General features: G+C 37.3%; 1 protein-coding gene, 1 non-coding gene and 1 pseudogene across 3 annotated transcripts; 2 read left to right on the plus strand and 1 right to left on the minus strand.

The window, feature by feature from the left end:
* Window positions 1–11,855, plus strand: LOC147488959 (protein PHYTOCHROME-DEPENDENT LATE-FLOWERING-like; annotated as a pseudogene). The gene is made up of 16 exons (XR_015202844.1): window positions 1–131; window positions 861–2,143; window positions 2,249–2,417; window positions 2,504–2,600; window positions 3,686–4,032; window positions 4,123–4,218; window positions 4,307–5,073; window positions 5,678–5,836; window positions 5,930–6,026; window positions 6,117–6,961; window positions 7,223–7,494; window positions 8,003–8,229; window positions 8,315–8,451; window positions 8,538–8,826; window positions 8,951–9,309; window positions 11,634–11,855. The product of XR_015202844.1 is annotated as a protein PHYTOCHROME-DEPENDENT LATE-FLOWERING-like (transcript).
* An 885-nt stretch (window positions 11,856–12,740) lies between these two features.
* Window positions 12,741–15,687, minus strand: LOC147488960 (cation/H(+) antiporter 15-like). Its single transcript, XM_086570501.1, has 3 exons — window positions 15,337–15,687; window positions 14,237–15,235; window positions 12,741–14,116 (listed from the first exon to the last, which is right to left on the minus strand). The coding sequence occupies exons 1-3, from the start codon at window positions 15,556–15,558 to the stop codon at window positions 12,908–12,910; spliced, it is 2,430 nt and encodes an 809-aa protein (XP_086426627.1). The 5' UTR covers window positions 15,559–15,687; the 3' UTR covers window positions 12,741–12,907.
* Window positions 15,688–16,365: 678 nt separating this feature from the next.
* On the plus strand, window positions 16,366–16,522 carry LOC147488961 (U1 spliceosomal RNA). The gene has a single exon (XR_015203384.1). It is a non-coding gene; the product is annotated as a U1 spliceosomal RNA (small nuclear RNA).
* The last annotated feature ends 5,460 nt before the right edge of the window (window positions 16,523–21,982 follow it).

The raw sequence follows: 21,982 nt of genomic DNA on the forward strand, positions 1-21,982 counted from the left end.
GGTTGTTCAAGCAGAGATAGAGGCTTTAGTTCCAGCAGCTGTACCATTGCAGCAGGTTGCTCCACAGCCAGAGGGTAGAGTGTATTCTTTAGTACCTTGTGATGGGGGTGATAATGGAGCAGTGGTGGAAGGTAACCATTATTAATTAGTAGGTTTTGTCATGTTAGGATATCCTTTTGGTTATGGAGTATGTCAGTCGACTTTTGAGTTTAGTATTAACTCAGTCTGGTTTTCGTAGATGACTTTCAGTTATGAGTATGTCTTATTGTGTGTAACTACTATTTTAATTTGTAATTCTTTCAAGAACACACACACACATATATATATATATATAATTGGACTGTTTTGTTTAAATCTTGACCTTATAGATCAAGAGATAGTATTTTGTCAGGGTAGCTACTGCAAAAATAAGGGAAACACCCTAACAGATGCATATTTGGAGTTTGTCTGTTTAGTGATCATGGAGAGTATGTGCTGATGGTTGATGTGTGCGTATGTGGTGGATGTCTTTTAAGATAATCCAAGTGTACCTCATGTTAAGAGGCTGATTATTGCATTAAATTTGTCCCAGGCACTACTCCCATTTTCCAATGTATCTTATAATATTGATTGAGTTGAGTGAGTTAAAACATTAAAACCTAGATGTAAGGTTTAATTTGCTTATTTTAAAGTTTAGAGAAATTGTTTTGTTTGTTTAGAATTGTTAGTATATGGATTTTTTTTTTTTTTTTTTTCAATAGTGTTGTTCCGAGATAGTGTTGTTTCGAAATTTCCGGGACGAAATTCTTTTAAGAGGGGAAAAATGTAACAACCTGTTTTTTTTTTTTTTGTAATAATATAATGTTTTGGGCCTATTGCAGGTTTTTAGTATTCTTTTAAGGCCCAAGCCTATGTGATAGTTTAGAGCCACAAGGAAATAACACAATCAGTGAATTACTAGTCTCCAAACTTTGTAGAACTCTTTAAGAGATAAGATAAATGTTAATCTTAGAGTTTAGAGTAGATATAAAACAAAACAATAAAGGAAAGAACAGAAGGTTGTTCAGGAGTAGGAGATGCAAGCTTTAGCTTTGAGTGGGCAGAGAGATATATAATACATCTTTCTTTTGCTTCTAGTTATCTGACGAGTTTCCAACCGTCGACTATCAGGCAAGTTTCTCTACTTGCACCTACTCTTTTTCTAGTCATAGAATTTCAATTCCTTTTTGTAATATGATTACTACTTAACTATAAATTTGTTCAACTCATGTTCGTATTCATGTTTAAGTGATGATCTTGAGAATATCTAGTCTCCTATTAGTGTTGTAACCATTCTCATAAAACTATGAATGTGGCCTGAAGGTATCTTGGTAACTTGGTTCTACACAATTTAACTTATTTGATTTAATGTTGTCCGTGATTACTATTCATTCTCGCATGTCATTCCTTGATATTTATATTATTTAGTTGCTGCATTAAAGTTCATGTATGTTGCTGCTAAGCATTCCAACTCTTAAATAAATTACTTCATATCATGCTAATCTATACTTTTCAATACTATATAACCGTACTTGTTGGTAATCTCTACTAGTAGTATCTCCTATAACTATCATGGACCCTTAAATTCGTACGGGTATTTTTCTTACTCATAATACCCCTAAATTAATACTTAAATAAAAAACACTCATATAATATTTAGGGCTGCTTCGTCTTTCTCGCCCTTTGCAAATTTAATGTACCGATTTTGTCCTTAAATTGAAGTATTGTTTAACACCTTTGAATGGGAGTAATTGGTCATTCCATGTGGTGCTTAATTAAAATTTCAAATCCACGCTTTTTATTTTGATTTGTATGCACAATAAATATAATTAATTAGCTATTTAATTAGCAATTTAATTACCACTTAATTTCCATTAATACCGATTGACTAATGGTTTCTCTCCATCTTAAAAAAAAACGGTCCATCGTCTCTCATCTTTCTCTCTCCATCTCCCAAACCCACCAATTCTTAGATATGTGAAAATATAAAAAATCATTTTTTCTCCAGGTTTTTGAATGACACCATTAGTTTTCTTGCCCGCACAGGACACAAGCTTAATACCTGAAATTGCTATCAATCACGTTAGTATCAACATCAGATGATTGAGATCTTCTTTTAATTTTGGTAAGCATTATATGTACTGGAATGAAGAAAAGTGAGTGCATCTATTTTTCTATTTACTGACTGTTCAAAACATTAAACTAATATGGATTTTTGGTGTATTTAAAGTACATAATCTTCGGCCTGGGCATTGGGATTGATCACACAACCGATTACTTTTTCATGGATAGGATAAAGTGGATGTGATAGTCTCGTGTTCCTATTCTTTTGAATGAAAATGGTCTCATATTTTGGATACTTCGAGGCTATTTAGCTGAACCAAATATATTGCTTCAAGGTTGGTATCAGATGCATTTCCTTAATCTATGCAATATCCTATTTTGAGATTCTCAAATATGTGGTTGACACCTTTTCCAATTGTAGATGTTGGAAGTCAGGATTCTGATAGAGCTGAAGATAAGTGGTTTATGTATAATCCTGGACAGAAGAAAGAAGTGGAAACTTACATTTCTCATCAAAGGTGAGATAATATATTCCTTTACTTCCATGTTAAAATTTAAGTTTGTAGCATTGTATTGATTCTCGGAGCTTTTTCGACATTTAGATGATTTTTTACATGGTTCCTTAGTTACATACTTTTTATGGAGGTACTGTCATGCGCATGTAGTCAATTCTTTCTATCTTCCTTAATATATTGTTTAGCATAAAGAGATTGCAATAACCAAGCAAAATTGAGGCGAATAAAGTTGCTTCATATTGTCCTTGTGGAACTCAACATAAGCTGTTATTGTCTGATGAAGGGGCATAAGAATTGCTTAGTGCGCAAAACTTTAAATTTTTGTTAAACCCTTTCAAAGAGTTCACAAGGTAGGTTAGCATTACAAGCTTTCTGTTGTGTATGTAGAAGGTATGCTATCAAATAAGTGTTTATATTGTGGCCTTCTCATGTTAATGTGTTGAGCATAAAGTCACAAGCATGGCTCCAGTAGTTTTTCCAACTTAATTGGTAACTGCCATTGACGCGGGCCTGCCACTACAAAATGACATTGTGGTGCTAATGTTACTCATTCCATTCCTAGACTCCTGGGGCATATTCTAGCCCTTCTATTGCAGCTGTAAGTAGCTCTTTTCTACCTGTACTTGCTAATGTGTTACCTATATCCTTCCATATTTAAAATGTATCTATTACTGGTGGTTGCTTCCATGGACTGACCAGAGATACCCAAAAACAAAAGTCTGGTCTCGGCATAACACCATCGCCAAGGATTGATCCAAGAACTTTACTCATAGTTTGAAGTTGGAAACCAATTGACCCCAAAATATTGATATTATAGGTTCTTGCTCTCAAATGATGCTCCAACTTCATGATGTTTATGACCCAAACAAGGTTAGGGGTTTAGTAACTTTGAATGCGTCTATGTGCAGATGTGCTTACTTAGCTCCTAATTCTTTTCCGAATAGTACTGTTCATCAGATAAATATCAAGATCAAGATTGTTTTTGGAACACCATGTGGAGCGATTCATATGTCGTGGTTTATGCAATGGAACAAGGCTAATTTGTCGTGGTTTTTACAGAAATGTAATCTATGCTGAAATTCTAACAGGAACTCATGCCGGTGAACCAGCTTTTCTTCACCGTATTCCAATGAAGCCGTCACAGAATCTCAATTTGGGTTTTGATTTCACAAGAAAAGAGTTTCCAATTCGATGGGGTTTCGCTTTGACAATTCACAAGTCACAGGGACAGACAATTCCTCATGTAGGAATTTATCTACTTGATAATATCTTTGATCACGGTCAACTCTATGTTGCTCTGTCATGGGGAGTATCTAGGGAAACCACTAAGATCTTGATTAAAAAGGGAGTGCTAAATGGCTATCCTGGAACATACACAAAGAATATTGTATACAAAAGTGTTCTCCGCTCCTCTAATAAATAATAGGAATTACAAGTATATATCTCACCCTTTTTATCATGTACATCAACATCTCATCATCAATGACTTAGCTTATTATCTGTGTTCATCATGTTATTTCTGCAGGTGTACTGATGCGATATCATTTACTTTTGAGATTTTACCATGTCCATATCCTACACGCAGTTGAGCGAGGTTCATGATACGTGATGATTTTTTAATGTAACGCCTCTGTCAACTTATTTGAAGCTACTAAATACAATCTTATTTTGTAGGTGTGAAAGTTTGGTTTCCATTCTCTTGATTGCAGGTTTCAGAAATAATAACCTACAATGGACATGAAATGAATGAATCTGTTCCAAAGGAGCAGTTATGCTTTTGTAAGTCAGGATGATCTCCACGTTAGAGAAATTACAGTGAGAGAAAACTTAGCATTTTCTGCAAAATGCCAAGTGGTTGGAACACGATATGATAACTTCAACTTCTACATAATTATGTCAAGTGATGCAACAGAGTAACATAAAATATTTTCTTTGTATGAAAACTGAAAAGACTTCTCTGTTCTAATTGGAATCATTTGCAGATATACTGTGTCGACCTATCCCGAAGAGAGAGAATGACAAATATTAAGTCAGACCTAGATGTTGATGTGTTCATGAAAGCACTCTCTGTGTATAATAATACCTAATAGGTCTGTCATTGAAAACACTTTATAATAATACATAATAGGTCTGTCATTGAAAAGACTCTCTCTGTCACTAAAGAAACACTACCGTTGTTGCTTCATCGTTATATTTTTCTGCTAACATTCATAAATAGTTTTCTTTTTTTTTTCTCTGGTGATCAGGTTTCTTTTGGAGACCAAGTCTGTCTTAGTAAGTGAGTAGGAGAAAAAGCTCATAGATAGTAAAAATTGTATCCAGCTCGCACGGACGAGTATAATATTTTGAATGTGATCAACCTAGACAGAAATGTTTTGAATGTGGCTATGAAGCAATGGAATATCTTGATGCAACTGGGCACAAAGGCACTAGCAGTAGTCCGATTTCTATCAGATATATTGCAGAACCCAAGATGGTGAGGAAGTTTTTGCAATACCTAAGCAAATCTACAGAACAATTTTCTAGTAATATCCATAAAAAAAATATGTTAGGAAGAAGTTACTCTAGCATGTGGGAGCAATTGAAATTATTCTACATTTAGAAACTCACCCATTACTTTGTTGGATAAGAAGGATTGACTATTTTGCAGCTAGAAGACTATAGATGCATTTTTGTAGTTTGGAACTTGAAACCATTGCCTATACAAGTTTGGACCACTCTGGAAAAATGGCCTAGTCCAGTTGTACGATTGAATTGGCAAATGATTGCATACAGAACAAAAACAACAATTCGTATTTCAGTTGCATGACTCTTAGTGCTTTTTCTATCTAGGATCGGTGTCGTTGCTTTGGCAAGTAAAATATTGAACATATTGGATTGTGATGGTCAGATATATAAGTTTATGCTTCTACTACAGAACATTATTCCAACATCCAAGTGCCACTGCTGACTCTTTCTTAACCAGTTGACCATTACACTCTCTTTACAATCTGGAATAATCCAACACAAAATGTATATGATAATTCCATTTTATTAGTTCTTATGGTTTTTACCTTCCATCATATTTGGCTCTATTGCAGGTACGGGATTATCGAAAGGCTTTATCTGATTCAGAGAGAGGTGTTTGTTCTGTTGATCAGTCTCCTGTTGTTAACAGGGTTAGTCTTCGGATGTCCTTGGAGAATGTTGTGAAGGACATCTCCTTGATATTAGATTCTTGGACTTACAGTGATTTATTGGTCAGTATGTCTCACTTTGTAAGAAATATTATGGTTTTTCTAATCTCTGGTCCTCAGGAACATATAGTCATTATTTTGGTTCTTTGCTTTCAGGAAGTTGAATCTCGAATAGTGAAGGCAATGCAGCCACAACTTTACCTAGATCCTACTCCGATGTTGGATGTGTTGTGGTAAACCCCAGAACCACTAAGGTATTCAATCAAGTTCCTTTCTAAATGAACTTTGGCTTATGGAATGGTTCTATCTATTTGATAATCGTTGAACTTGTGACTTTATTTGTAGCTAAATTTGGGTTTGTGTGGTGTGCGTAAGAGGAGATTGTGGAAGATGCCTGAAGTGAGCATTATGTCTAATAACCAGGCCTATGGCAAGAAAGTTTGCATTGAGAAGGTACAAGAAGGTTCAAACTGCAAGTCTAGAGATTCTGGAACCTTATCTGGTGATACCACCACCATGCAAGTCCATGAGAGTATCAATGCACACCATGTCTCAAACAACACTCTTCCCTTAAAATCTAAAAGGCTTGGCCTAGACGCTTCTACCCCACCCCCTTCTTTGTTATCCAAGCATCAACAGGGGGTTGACCCAAGAGTTATGCAGGACCATTATTCTGGGTTTGCTATGAATACATCGGGAGTTCCCCCTTCTAGACGGGAGTTTATGGTCTCATACATTGACCCAATTAGTGGTAGTATGTCTTCACTTCATGGAAAAAGAGAAAATCAAGATGCTCCACTTACACCCTCCTCAAAAAGAGCAAGACAAACACCTGTAGGTCTTGATGGAGTACAACGGCAGCATCTTGGGTCACAACTGGATAGTCTTTCTGATATAAGCTGGAATGGTCCAAGGCTACACCTACATGCCGATCCAAGAGAGTATATAAAGATGGAGCACCGGGGTCAAAAGTATCCTCAAAAAGTTTTGGAAGCGGTACCAAATCGGGATGCCAGTGTGTCTTTGTTTAGTTTTGATCGCTACGGAAGTAGATATGGTGTCAAGGATGAACTGATTAAAGCAGAAAATTTGGACAAGACAGAGATTGATAGGATTAGAAACGATTCAAACATTTTGGAGGCAGAAAACAGCCATATGGATACTCGGCCATCCGCGACTATAGCAAAGGTTACCCCAAATCCACCGATGAGATCACAAATTTCGCAGATCACGATGGCATAATCTTGGTCAACTGGTTAACAATGATCCAAGAAAAGAAGACCGGCTTTCCAAGAGAAAACCAATCGCGAGTCCCCCTTTTACGCTATACCCGTGGTTCGGTCTCTGTATCATCAAAGTCGGGAGAATTTTCAAGTGGCTCATTTGGACAACAATTTAATGTTGTTGCATCAACCACCACCTTTGGGTCCTCACAAAAGGAAAAAACAGGTGGCATTTCAGGAAGCTACGGTTGGTGGGCCACCATCCGACTTCCAGCCCCAAGTGATTCCACATTGGCGACAAACATCGGGGACAATGGCCATGAAGCGGAGATCAAATTCCGTTCCCAAAACCCCCGCCATGAGTGGGGTTGGTTCTCCCTGCAGTGTTGGTACTATGATCATTCCAATGAATGCAAGTAGCCCTTCAATAAGTGCCCAGCCTTTGGCTGATCAAATGATTCTTGAGAGGTTCTCAAAGATTGAAATGGTTACCCAGAGGTATGACAAAATACTACCACATCATAGCTATCAATATTACCTGTTGGAAATGTTAAATTTTTTACTAGCCTTCTATTTTCTTTAAGTGAATAATGTCATATGTATTTAACATGGTTGGCATCCACTACTGGATAGATCCAACCTGTATGATCTTCTCGGTTAGAGTTTTTCCAGTTATTAGATTTTTCATACAATTGACCTTCTTTCCCAGCATGCAATAGATCGGTATAGACTGGATGTTTAGGATCACTTGATCAGATATGCTTCTAGGGTAGCAAAAGGTTCTTACGGATGTCTACCAAACGTGGTGTCACAATTTTTTGTGCTGGTGCGGCTAAGCACTTGTCACTGTATATGTATTTTAGCATTGGCAGGATGTCCATATTAATTCTTGTTGACTCGTGTCTGTACTCTACACCTGATAAGTTAAAATCTTAAAACTATACCGAGTTAACAACATGATTATAATCATCTCCTGATTCTGATATCAATGGGGTTACTTTTGCAGGCACAAACTTAACCACAAAAAGAATAAGATTGATGACTACCCTGTAAGGAAACCAATGTCATATTCAACCCAATTGCTCTCATCTCATCTTTCCAATGCACTAATTAATGAGGAACTTAAAGACCCAGATAACCCAAATCCAATGTCTAAGTCACTTATAGGTGGGAACACGAATATTTGTAAGACACGAGCATTAACATTCTTGCAGACAAAACGGAGAGTACAAGGTTTGTTGTGCTTTTGGATAGCTAATGCTTCCATTTTATTCCCATTTAGACCATTTTCCTTAGACTCCAACTTCGAACTCTACAAGAAATGTTACCAAGGCAAGGAACAAACTCATGATGTCCGAAAAGCAGAATGATGGCATAGTAGCAATGCAGTATGGAGATATAGATGATAATGATTTTCAACTTGTAGAGGATCATATGCCTACATTGCCAAATACAGTGAGTTTCCTTTACAAATATAATATAGTGTTTCATGACATCCCTCACGGCATAGACTCACTATTTTATTCTCCCTGTCACATCAGTACTATGTGGATTTGCTTTCGGGGAATGATTCATTTCACTGGTAAGTGTATATTTTATTAGGGATGCAAACATTTCCATTCTTTTTCTTCAATCATGTGTTCTATCTACATTTTATTTGCTATGACTACTTTGTTTTTGTAGATGATACGTGACGGATATCAACATATCAATAATCAAGTCCGACCAAAACCAACTGCCAGTCTTGCCTCTAATACTCAATCCAATGATTCTGCCGTCCCTTCAAGTGGCATGACAGCTGAGATACAGCAGTACCCAGAAACTAATACGGTCAGCCCTTTTTTCTCTTACCATGTATATCACCATTTTCTTTAATTTGCTTCCATGTATTTGAGATACACAAATAATTTTTTTTGTTTAAATATTCAAAATTTTCGTTGTCTATGTTCTACAGCACATGTCATCATGCCAACCGACATTGTGAAATATCAAAGCTAATGTCCTCGGTTAAATAGAAGCAATTACTCAAGACTACCTCTCCATTCAGGCTCATCGAGCGTGCCCAATTTACCTAAGGGTTGGATACTAATTTCAGTGAATAGCGTTACATAGATGCTTTTGATGCACTAACCTTTTATCTTTGTCGTTTGCAACGTGCACTTGCTAGGATGAGAGGCTCAAAGTACATGTTATTTGGAGCTATACTTAAAAGTTTATTGCTTAGGTATGTCTGGAAATCAAATAGGAATGGAGTTCCATTCAATTCAAAATTTAAACGGCTGCTAGTGTGTCTGCTCATACATAACGCCAATTGTAAGTGTGCTCACCCAAATTATGTTTACACTTTTCGACAAATTTTGTTTAACATCGTGTGCATAGCACGTGCTTCTTGCTAGTTAATATAAGTAGCATATGTGTATGCATATAAAATGTTTGAGAACTGTTCACAACTTGTTATATATGTATTGATGTACAAATATCCATATTGATTTGTAAGTGTATTACATGTATACTTTAATTCTTGGGCTATTTAGCTTTTGGGCCACTTTTAATTGGATAATTTGCAATTGGTCACCAATTGATCGTTTATTTGCATTTAGACCAAAATTGACGGTTACTCATCCATATTTTATATATTGACACATTTACCCTTAGGACCAAACTTTAATTTACAATTAAACTTTGGGGCCAAACCCTAATTTTGATATAAGACTTGGGCATTTAATAAAAGGCCTAAATTTGTTCTAAATCCGATTGTATGCTCTAATTATGATGCATCTTTCATGTAATTGATAATTGACCCTAAATACTAACCAACTCTAAATTGACATAAAATTAGTTGCTAATTGGGGTGTACAATTTTATGTTTTTGGTATCATTAAACAATAATTTTAGAGTGTTAATATTCTCCTTGTTACGTCTATAAACTCACCCTTAAAAAATTATATTATCTATTATACCCCTCTATTCTTCCACCTCTCCTATTAGCATAAGTTCACCATCGCCTCCTTGAAAGTTAAAACTCTCTAATTGAATAAACTGGTCACTCAAATATCCACTCGATCTCTTTTATAAATATTTATTATATTCTAATTTATACCTAATGATAGCAATCGAATCAACAATAGATTGTTCAACCCCATGACTAACACTAGTAATAAATCGTACGAGATGTTCTGCAATCGGTCATCTTTATATAGATGTAAGAATCTTGTTTAAATTTAGGCTTGAGATAGTCCAATTTGAACAATATCTTACAATTATTTTAGTATAAAAGATAATAAAAAATAAACACCTTCTAACCTCTAAGTATAACAATTGAATTATAACAACCTCAAATGTGTTCATAATAATTCGTTTTGCTCCTACTACAAAAAAATTTGTGTAATGATCGAGACTATTTAATCCATACAATTATGCAAAAATTAATAATATGCATTTTGTTTTTCTTCCACCCATCACTTTTGGGTCGTATTTGCGTGTGTATGTTAATTAACTTGTTTTTTTTTGTTTTTTTTTTTTTTTTTTTTTTTTTTCAGATAATTTTTTTAATTAACTTGCCTTAGATGCATGATGTAAGTTGGTTAAGTTGTGGTCACAAAAAGATTCTGATATATATGGCCATTGAATCAAATCTTAGATTTTGTGTATTTGACTATTACTTAGAATTTTTAGTATTTGGTCATACTATTAATAGTAATATTTATGTTTGGTCCACAAGTGAGTCGCGTGTATGGCATGCACAAGGCATGTTAGCCATTTTTAGGAAATTATAGATGGAACAACACAGTCAACTCAAAGTCAACGCAATCAACTGTCAATTTTGGTCCAAACACAAATAAACGATTAATTGGTGACCAACTGCAAATTATCCAATTAAAAAGTGACCCAAAAACTAAATAGCCCTTAATTCTTTGTTGCTTTGGTCTTTACTCATATTAATGTTAATGGTAAAATAGTTTTATATAAATCCTTGTAATTTAATAGTTTAAACTATATTTTGTTGAAACATTAATTGATTCGAGTGTGGAAACGCGGTGAAATATTTAAGATCTATTGTTGTACCCAAGACATGGTATATTTGTTTTGGATAAGGTACTTAGAGGCGGAATTCGACACGTAACCATCATAAGCAAATACGTGCATGTAATCATGTATATATATAATATGACAACTTGGGAAAAGTCTATCGTATTACTTGACCAGGAGAATATGGGGTTTGGAATTGATGGAAAGACCACAATTACCATACCATATGTACAGTCAGGGGTATAGATGTTATTTTCCCATAAACTTAATTAAATAATAAATCAATAAGCTACTAATCTCACTTCTTATAGTAATCTTGGCCAGACGCGTGGTTTTGTTTCTTTTATCTTGTAATGTTCAAGACGAAACAGTTAGGAGTCTTGATCTTGTTTTCTAATGAAGAGTGTTGTAGATTCGATTTTGTTTCGTTCTTGTTTGTTTTGCTTTGTTGTGTTCTTTTGTTGATTTGATAATATACCTCACATGCTATTCTAGGCATATATGTAAGTGCCTTGGTTATTCTTTGATTAGACGAGGAGGATAGTTCTTGTAGAGATTACTTGCTGGGCGCGTTGATTTACACTCTTATTTTATCAATTTTTTTATAGGTGAGCACAGTATAGTACGTGGAGCACGTTCTTAGAGTCTTGGCATGATCTGGCGTCCAGAATATTCTTAGTTTAGGCGTTTTTGTTTTAAACAATATTTATTCTCTTCCAAAGACAAGTTCAGTGTTAAGTTATTTATTTCAGATATGATGTAATAAGCTATTTATTTAGCAAGAGTTTGGTGTTTTATTTTCGATAGTTAATAAAAGTATTTTAGATCCATTTTGTATTTTAAAAGTCTTTAACTTTAAAGTTTAGACCTGGAATGTCCCAGGCTTTGTATACTTTTTACATGAAATCTCGAGATATTTTCCTGGAAGTTAGACCGGCTGGCTAATAGCTAGAAATATATTTTGGGATGTCACAATCAAAATGTTGTAACAAGGCACAAAACTTAAAATAGCAGTTCTAGAGTACACCCTCTTATGGGTGCACTGGTACAATCCACCCTTGATTAAATGCTCTGTCATGCAATACATTCTCACCCCTTGTCTGATGGAGGCCCAGATGTGATAGTGTGCGCACTCTAAAATTTGGTAACTTAAAAAAGAGATGAAAAAGATGAGGGCTAAAGTGTCATTTCATTTGTATTTTTTCTTTAAATTTTTTGGTTCTCTTTTCAATGCCAGCCACGTCATAGCCCCAAACAAAAGGATAGTTGTGTTCTCTTTTTGGGATGGGAATATGGGATTTGCTTCTATCTAACGGTTTACAATAATGTGCACTCCTTCGATCTCTCCACATCAGGACTCTTAAACGTTTTTTTGATATATTGGTACAGTTAAGTACATTTCACAACCGTGTACACATCTGATGAAACTATGATACCATTTAAAATTGTACTAATGTACTAGTTTAAGGCGATTTGCACCCCCATTAAGTACGCCGGTGTGGGCAGGGCATCAGCCACTCGGTGACATTTCCAATGAGGAGCAACACTTTAATTGGTTTGATACCAAAACACAAGTTCATGTTAATTCCTATGTCCACTTTGAATTGCTCCTCTGTTAGCCCCTCGCCACTTTGATTCAGTCACGTGTTGTGCTTAAAGAAGTTTGATTGAGTCTTAAACTCGGCCTAGGGAAAAGAAACATATCTGTTGTTCTGCTGCTCTACAACGAACACGAAACTTTGATTTCTAATTTGTATGTACGTATCTTACAGCAGTTGACACTTATCACTTACGATTACAGAATGGGAAGAACAAAAAGTTAACAGAGAAAGAAATCAAAGAGGGATCCCTAATTACAAAAAAATGTACTACACATCAAACTTCATCTCTCCACGGAAATTCTCCACGTTCCATCATTACGAGGTACCGCAGTATCCTCTTGTGGCGCAGTATGAACCGTAAACTCAGGGTCACGATTTCTCATTCCCGGTTTTACTCTAGCCTGTTGTACCACCAAAATAGAACACATACCCTTGAAATCTGGTGATGCAAGCATGTCTCCAACGATACCCAGCTCCGGGCACTCGTTCCATTCGGTGAGGCCACTTAAGAGCCGTGTCTCCTTTATATGATGTCTCCCCACCATCACAAGGTCAAAGATTTTACCTATGTCCTTGATCACCGCGGAAAGCCCTTCGCCATCCTTCACGACCTCTTCTCTATACTCAATTTTTCTGTTATATGCAGTATTGGCCCTGAATTCGTCTATAAGATCATTGTCCAGTTTCCTATTCCTTGCATTGTCACAACCAAAAGCAAGGAACCGAAGTATTGTGAGGTTTACTTGTGGATGTTCAACCATGCGTATGCCGTAGGCTAGTGCTTCTACATCATCAATCCCACCCATGAAGATAACTGCAACACGATAAAATGAACGACTTGCAAGTACTGACAGCGATCCATTTAGTATAGTTCGGTCAACAAAGATTCCTACAGAGCAAGGTGCCTTCTCTAGGATGTTGCGATTCATTGTTCTAATGGAACGATTTTCTGACCCGATCTTACCATCAATAGCCCATTCCTTGTGAAATGGGGTGATAACAAAGTTCACCTTCTTATCAATTGCAAGGTTGCAGATATCATCGTGCATGGTCGCCAAATGTGCAATTGCTGTGTAGGGTTCAACACTGGTTAGCCCTTGATTCTGCATCTCAAATTGTCTGAAAGCATTGACAACGTTCTGAGTGCGGGAACTGCCAATCATAAAATTATGTTGGGGTTGGTGGGACATGAGCATTGGTGCAGAACGACCAACAAGCTTGACGAGTTGGAGTACAACAACACCAATGGGAGTCTCTACCGAGGGATGAGAGATTTCAAGAATATTGATGATACTGGGGACATTTTCTTGTTTGTGAACGCAGACTAGTATGCGAAGTTCTGCATTGCGTTTGGCATGTTGTATGGTGTTCTTCTTTGAGGATACAAATCTTTTTGAAGGATCATAAAGGATTCTCATCAATGGTGATATGATTGCTGTCAGAAACAACACTGACAAAACTGTGAGGGAAAACTCTTGCTCCTTCAAAACCTGTCGCCACAAGTAACAACAAATATGAGTTCGTATATACTGCAAGTTTGTAATGTGGTGTCAGAAAAGAGTGATAAATACATCAATGAAGTAGGTTTAGAGTTATCAAAGTGTCTGTACCCCAGTATCCTTCCAGATGTTATATAGGAGAAGCTCAACTATTCCTTTCGTGTTTAGCGTGAGGCCAAGAACAAAAGATTCACGCCAAGGCATGTTGGTATAAAGACAAGGTAACATAGCGGCCACAACCTTCACTACAAAAGCGAAAAATACAACAACAGCCAAGATCCAGGAAGACTTTAATTCTATAGAAAACATGTCGGTCTTCAACCCGCTGACAGCAAGGTAAACTGGGAAAAGCACAAAAGAAACAAGAGAGTCGAGCTTCTCTACTAATTCTGCTCCTAATGGCGGACCATCCGGCAAGGCTAATCCTAACACTAACGGGCCCAAGACAAAATGTTGTCCTATGGACTCGCTCATGAACCCAAATACTAGGATTCCTACGAAAAGCACAAAGATATGAATCTCTTTCACAGGCTCTCCTACCGGAGTAAGTTTAATCATCAACAGTGCCAATGGTCGGACAACATATACTATAAATCCGACCATTGCTATAACTGTTACTATTCCTAGCACCGCATCAAGAGGGTCAATTCTGCCTTGTTGTAAGGCTAGAGAAACTGCGGTTAAGGAAATACCCAGTACGTCGCCGATCATTGATGAAGATACTGCTAGACGACCAAGATCAGTATTGATGATCTTGAGCTCAGTCAGGTGACAAGCTATAACAATGAACCCTGTTAGGGACTGCGAGGCAGCGATCATAGGAAGAGCGTCTGATAGACTTTTGTCCATGGTGACAAAAGCCTTTAGGATAAATGCCATTGATGTTGCAAAAGCCAATGGAAGTAAAAACACTAAAACACCTATAACTATGCTCTTTTTCCCACATTGCTTTATCATGCCTGGATCTGTCTTTACTCCAACTTGAAATAGAAAAAACATGACACCAAATGTTGCGATTGTTTCTAGTGTGCTGTGGCTTCCTCTTGGGAATAGGTGTGATGTGAAGACGTCACTTTGGCCTAAAACGGATGGTCCAAGAATTATACCTGCCTAGTTCCATGAATAATCAATTTAAAACAAATCATTAGCATCTGTATTTACAAAAGGGACGGCGAAAAAACGTACACAAAGTTAATGAGAAACAAACTCACAAGGATTTGTGAAACGACTGAAGATTGTCCCAAGGGCTTGAGGCAGAAATTAGTAGCATGGGTGATTAAGGAGACAATAGACATCTGTAACATGATGAGAGGTGCCGAGTAGAGCAGTGGGTTATCACCCAAGAACACACCCCTAGAACTCACGGAGATGATCTCACCCGGATACTGGCATACATACGTCGAATTTCCGATTGAATAACTTGGCTTGCTCATGTTTGCGATTACAGAAACATACAAAAGCAACAAAGAGTTGGTGGATGAGAAAGAAAGCAGGAGTGAAGAAGAGAATGGAAATGAGATAACGTCAAGAGACTTGGCTTAGGGAATGGATGGGAAAACGAAACGAGAAATATGGGGAGAACTTATATTAAGCTTAACAACTGCTATTGGAATTGACCTTGGACCAAGGTCCTCAGGTAGTGAGGCGTGAAAGTAGGATCGAGTGTGAATCTCTACATAGCCGGATATTTAGGAGAAAAATTTCTCAACCGAACTGTGTATTTGTAATCTCTCTATTTTATGATTTTAGAACCACCTCCCTTAATTATTCTAATTAGTTTCCTCTTTTTAAATAATTTACCAAAAACTCTCTCACTTTATTGAAATTAGAATTAGCTTTATATTATTTAAAATAATTTACAAAACCTTATTCACGTCACTCAAATTATATTCAACCTCTCTTAATGTTTTATATTATTTTTTAGATTATAACTAGAATTCAAAAAATCATACTATCATAGAGATGTTAGAGCGACATGTTTAAAGATTTGAAAAAACACCGATGCCTAGCACGGTTCGCATACTCGTTTTTATTAATGGACCATATATGCCGAACACCGCCTTACTAATCAATGAACATTACTGGTTGATTTGATCTGCCAGATTGAACAACTGAAGTGATGCAGTCTGAGTGTCTTAGAATGTTATTCGGCTCTTAATGACTTAGTCCCACATAGAAGAGGTGTGATATTTGTAAGGCATAGGTGGATGTACTAAAGGTAATGCCAAATATTGAGATACATACTTACCTGGACTGGGTCAATGGGCGATCAGGAAGGTCTATGGCCTAGGTTAGTGACCTCCATTGCACTCAGGAGGGGCGCTGGCCTAAGATATCTCCAAGTGGGGTAATCTACGTCATAATTTGTGGGGCACTGTTTTTCTTGAACTGGCAGTCTAAGGTGCGTGCCGAAAATGATGTTACTAATCTTAGTATTTGTTTACACGGAACGCGTTCTAGCTGCAAATATGATTTAAAGCATGTCTTTAAAGTAGATATATATCTGAATCAAGCTATGTGAGTTAAAGGTTAAACATCGATGATCTGGCTGCAGCTTGAGAACTGCTCTTTCGAAGGCGCACTAAAAGAAGTCCCGCTGGAATATTTGTACTTGGCTTATTAAATCCATCATGAAAGTGATGAAACAGTTACTCGAAATCATTGAAGTCTATGTCAAATTTATACATTTACTGATCAAAAAGTCAAAAATTGATACATTTTGAAACCAACAAAAGGCCAGGCAGGTTTTAGCTCGGCCTTTCACTATGTTAATAGGAATCAGTCTTGAATCTTGTAAATGCGCTGTTTGGTTCATTATTCCTGAAATTAATTTCAATTTTGAAATATTATTAGCCTAACCTTACAGAGATTAACTAAAACCCCTCCAGATGGGAGTATGGGACTGATGATTAGTACTTAGTTGTGCACAATGAACAGAAAGAGCCGATAGAGTGAACATGGTGTAGTACTTGGAGGATAATATATACCTCCTACCTCCTACCTTGACAAAAAGTTCAAAGTTCAGATATATGAGGAGCTGCTAGGAACTAGCTAGTCTGTGGGTTAATCTTGTAAAGAGTTAGTTGACCAAGTAACTAAAACAGAAATTGTAAGCATCCATTTTTCCCGTGCGCCAAAATTCCAGTAAAATGGTCACTCAAGTGAGGAAGACCTAGTTTGCATTCTCCATTGTCCAGGTCAACGACAGCGAGAGAATGTAATTAGCGTTTAAGAAATTTGAGTCAATGTCTTGAAAACTTTTAATTTCTTTAGTTTTACTGTTCCAAGGAAGTTTAGAGGCTAAATTACCGGCCATTACAGTCATGGCTGTAAAGGCTCGATTTGGTATGTGTTGCAACCAACGCAGAAGCTATCAACAACAAACTACAAACAAAGTATTCAACAACTCTCTAAGCAACAACCCAAATCAACACAATATCAACAACATGATATATAAATATAATCAATAGTAGAGAATAAGATAAAAAATGCACTCACACACAAGACTAGATATACGTGGTTCGACAATGTGCCTACATCCATATGATGAGATCGATAGTTCAACTAGATGAAGAAGAAAATTATAAGAGGAGTTGTTTTGATTGTACACAACAATCAACTCTCAATCACTCACAAAGAATGCTCTCAACAAATTTTCTCTCTTTCTCACTCTTTAGAAAACACTAGAAAAAAGTTCTCTCAACAATCTCACAAAGAAATTGTTAGTTAGGTCAAAACCCTAACTCTTCTTTTATAGTGGGCTGAAATTTCAGTATAGAAAACACAATCTCGATTTACTGGCGAAAGCTTAGAACCTGGTGTGTAGAGGCTAGGGAGCGTGCATGCCTTGGGCCAGGCATATTGGAGCGCACACACGCCTTCTTCTTGACCAACTTCCAGTACTATTGTTTAGCGAAAACTAGAAAAAAAAACTAACTTCTTTTTCTTGGCATGGGCGCGTGCGCCCCTTGGGCAGGGTATATTTGAGCGCGTGCGGACCTTCTTCTCTCAAACGAACCAGTACTGACAGCCAAAACAACATTCTCCTCCTCGATGAGGTTTTAATACATAAAACCGAGCCGATTACTATCCACTATCCACCAAGAATCATTAGTATTCAAATCACATCTCGAACTCGCCGTCAACTACCCCGAAGGACCTTGCCCACAAAGAGTCTTGCCTACGAAGAGCCACCCACAAAGTGTCATGCCCACAAAGGGCTATCTTCACAGAGAGTCATGCTCACAAAGAGCAATAATGCCTACAAAGGGCCATGCCTACGAAGGGTATCAATCAACAATATAAGTAGAGTGACTCCACCTAATGGTGGAACTCAACTGCATAGAGAACCTTCTACAACCCAAATCCCCCAACCCAAATTCCTCTTGCCCTTAGGTAATGAAACAAATTCCCAAGTACAAAACTTGCCATCAGCAATAATGACCATCTCTAACAACTTCTTTGAAGTCGTTTGGTTCATCATCCTCAATATTCAGTGCGTAGGCAACCGAGTCCGGTCGACCATAATGCTTCACTGGCTTATCATGCCCATACTTCGTAACTTGTTTCACACTTCTCTTTGGCTTTGATCTAGCCAAAGCTTGCTGCTCAGGTTGTTGTAGCTCTACTTCTTATTGAATAGTGTATGTATGACTACATTCTTACCCCTACAAACGGTCATCATTGGGTACCAAAGGTTGCACACTAGCACCGCCTACGAATGCGACCGACTCGCATTGCCCACTAAGCAAGCCTATTTTTATTGCCAACGGAGTTGCCTAACTAAACTGGCCTACTTTTATTGCCAACCAAGCTGGCTAACTAAACTGGCCTATTGTTATAGCCAACTAAGTTGGCCGACTTTTTACTGCCCTCTTGTATGGCTAGCATAATCGGCCCACTCATCCTGATATGGCAAATTTTGGTATATACACAAACAAGGCAAGATGTCTTTCTATAAAAAGATCTTAATAAAATTTTAAGGAGATAAACCCACCTATAAATATCTCATTTTTATTTCCAAATGAACTACGCACATTAATACTTGATTCTATAAAATACTCTGGATACGTAGGCAGCCATCAACATGGTTTAGTCTCTCCTCCACTACAATTAACACCTTTTACGACTTCATTAGTGTGTTTAGGTGAAGCATTGCCCAAACAAATAGTTCTTTTATTAAGAATCTTACTCTCTATAGCATCCTCTGACACTTCCATCTCAATTACTTGAGATTCTATAGAATCACCACTATCTCCAGCCTTCTTCACCCTGCTAAAATGTAGCACTGAAGTCTCATCAAAGGTAAACTCACTGCTGACCAGGAACTTGTGGTTCTCAAGACACCACAATCCGTATCTCTTTCCTCCCTTTGCATAGCCCAAGAATATAGCTTTCTTAGCTTTAGAATCAAGCTTACTATCCTTCATGTGGTAGTAAGCAAGATCCAAACACATGCAAAATATCATAATCAGCTGGTTTCCATGTCCACACCTCATAAGGTGTCTTGCAATCTATTGTCGGAACTGGTGATCTATTATACAAGTAATACGCCATGGCCACTACATCTGCCCAGAACTTTTTGCCAAGATTGACATTGGAAAGCAAACACCTAGCTTTCTCAGGCAATGTGCGATTCATTCTTTCTGCTAACCCATTCTCGCTTCTGGCGTGCCCTCAGCATCGATTAATAGCAATACCACATTTATTTTAACTCTTTTGAAAGGATCATATGTATACTCAGTACCATTATCATACCTCAAAGTCTTCACCTTTCTTTCTGTGTGATTCTCAACCATTGTTTTCCACCTTTTAAATGTCTCAAAAAATTCATCCTTGGATTTCAAGATATATACCCACACATAGCGTGTGTAATCATCGATAAAAGAGACATAATACCGGTTACCTCCCTTAGAAGCCACTCTAGAAGGGTCCCCACACATCCGAATGCACATAATCCAAGATGTCTCTTGTCTTGTGCTTGCTTGTACCGAACTTGACTCTGCACTGTTTGTCATAGACACAATGCTCACAAAATTCCATACTTGGTTTCTCCAAGTCTTTCAGTAGCCCTCGATTGTACAACTCAAACAATCCCTTTTGGCTCATATGCCCAAGGCACATATGCCACAATTTTGTGCACTCAAAAATTATCACCACATGTACCCACTGCTACATCGCCTATCACTGTACTACCTAACAAAGTATACAAGTTTCCATATATTTGACCCTTCATAATGACTAAAGATCCAATAATGATCTTTAGGACTCCACCATTTCCCATAAACTTGTGGCCTTTAAAATCCAAGGTACCAAGAGAAATGAGGTTCTTTTTTAATTCGGGAACATGCCTCACATCGGTTAAAGTCCTCACCACACCATCATGCATCTTGGCTTGTAAAGTTCCAATCCCTACCGTCTTACAAGCAACGTCATTACCCATCAAAATGGAACCTCCACTCAAGTTCACATAGGTAGCAAATCACTTCCTATTTGGACACATGTGGTAGGAACACCCAGAATCAAGAATCCACTTATCGGTCATGTGGTCGTCTTGTGTAGACACCGAAAGACTTACATCATCCCTATCGAAACCAGAACGAAGACTTGCTTCACTAACGTCCTCATTCTCTAACTTACTACTCATCTTGTTACTCTTTTTCGGGCTAGGGCAATCACTTAGATAATGCCCCTTTTCCTTGCAATTGTAGCACCGTACATGTTTTTAAAGCTTCTTAGAATAACCCTTCCACTTGCTTGTGGAAGTCTTATCATTCGACCTCACTCTTGTCGTCAATGCTTGTGCTTCTTTCTCAACCTTCTCTACTTCAAACCTTGCATTTGACATCTTGGGAGCTATTTCTACAAGTCACACTAAGCAACCCACAAGAAAACTCACTCAGGAATTTTATCGAACACCTTGTTTACACAAATTTTGAGCACTATGGTTCTTCACCATAAATTAAAATCCTAGGTCAAAAACCTTGCTCTGATACCAATTGTTGGGACTATCGCGGAAGCTATCAACAACAAACTACCAACAAAGTATTCAACAACTCTCAAAGCAACAACCCAAATTAAATCAACACAATATTAACAACATGATAAACATAATCAATAGTAGAGAATAAGGTAAAGAATGCACTCACACACAAGACTAGATATACGTGGTTCGGCAATGGGCCTACGTCCACACGACGAGATTGATAGTTCAACTAGATGAAGAGGAAAGTTACAAGAAGAGTTGTTTTGATTGTACACAACAATCAACTCTCAATCACTTACAAGAATGAATCTCACAAAGAATGCTCTCAACAAGTTTTCTCTCTTTCTGACTCTTTAGAAAACACTAGAAAAAAGTTCTCTTAACAATCTCACAAAGAAATTGTTAGTTAGGTCAAAACCCTAACTCTTCTTTTATAGTGGGCCAAAATTTTAGTGTAGAAAAGACAATTTCGATTTACTGGTGAAATCTCAGAACCTGGTGTGTAGAGGCTAGGGTGCGTGCGCGCCTTGGGCCAGCCATATTGGAGCGCGCGCGCTCCCTCTTCTTGACCAACTTCCAATGCTGTTGTTTCACGAAAACTAGAAAAAAAAAAACTAACTTCTTTTTTTCCGAATGGTATGGTAGGCGCAAGCCCTTGGGGTATATTTGGCGTCGTGTCGTCCTCTTCTCTCAAAAGAAAACAAGATCTTGGCACCAAACCAACAATATGAATCTTTATAAGTCTTGATTGGAGAGGGGAATGTTGATTGTATTTGATTTTGACTGAGTTCGGTTAGATGCGAACTACCTACGTATCAAGTTCTTCTGCTAAACTTGAATCAAGTCAGACGTAGTTCATATTCTTTTATATA

This window comes from Coptis chinensis, chromosome 7, assembly GCF_015680905.1.
Source record: "Coptis chinensis isolate HL-2020 chromosome 7, ASM1568090v1, whole genome shotgun sequence".
In the NCBI taxonomy this organism is placed as follows: domain Eukaryota; kingdom Viridiplantae; phylum Streptophyta; class Magnoliopsida; order Ranunculales; family Ranunculaceae; genus Coptis; species Coptis chinensis.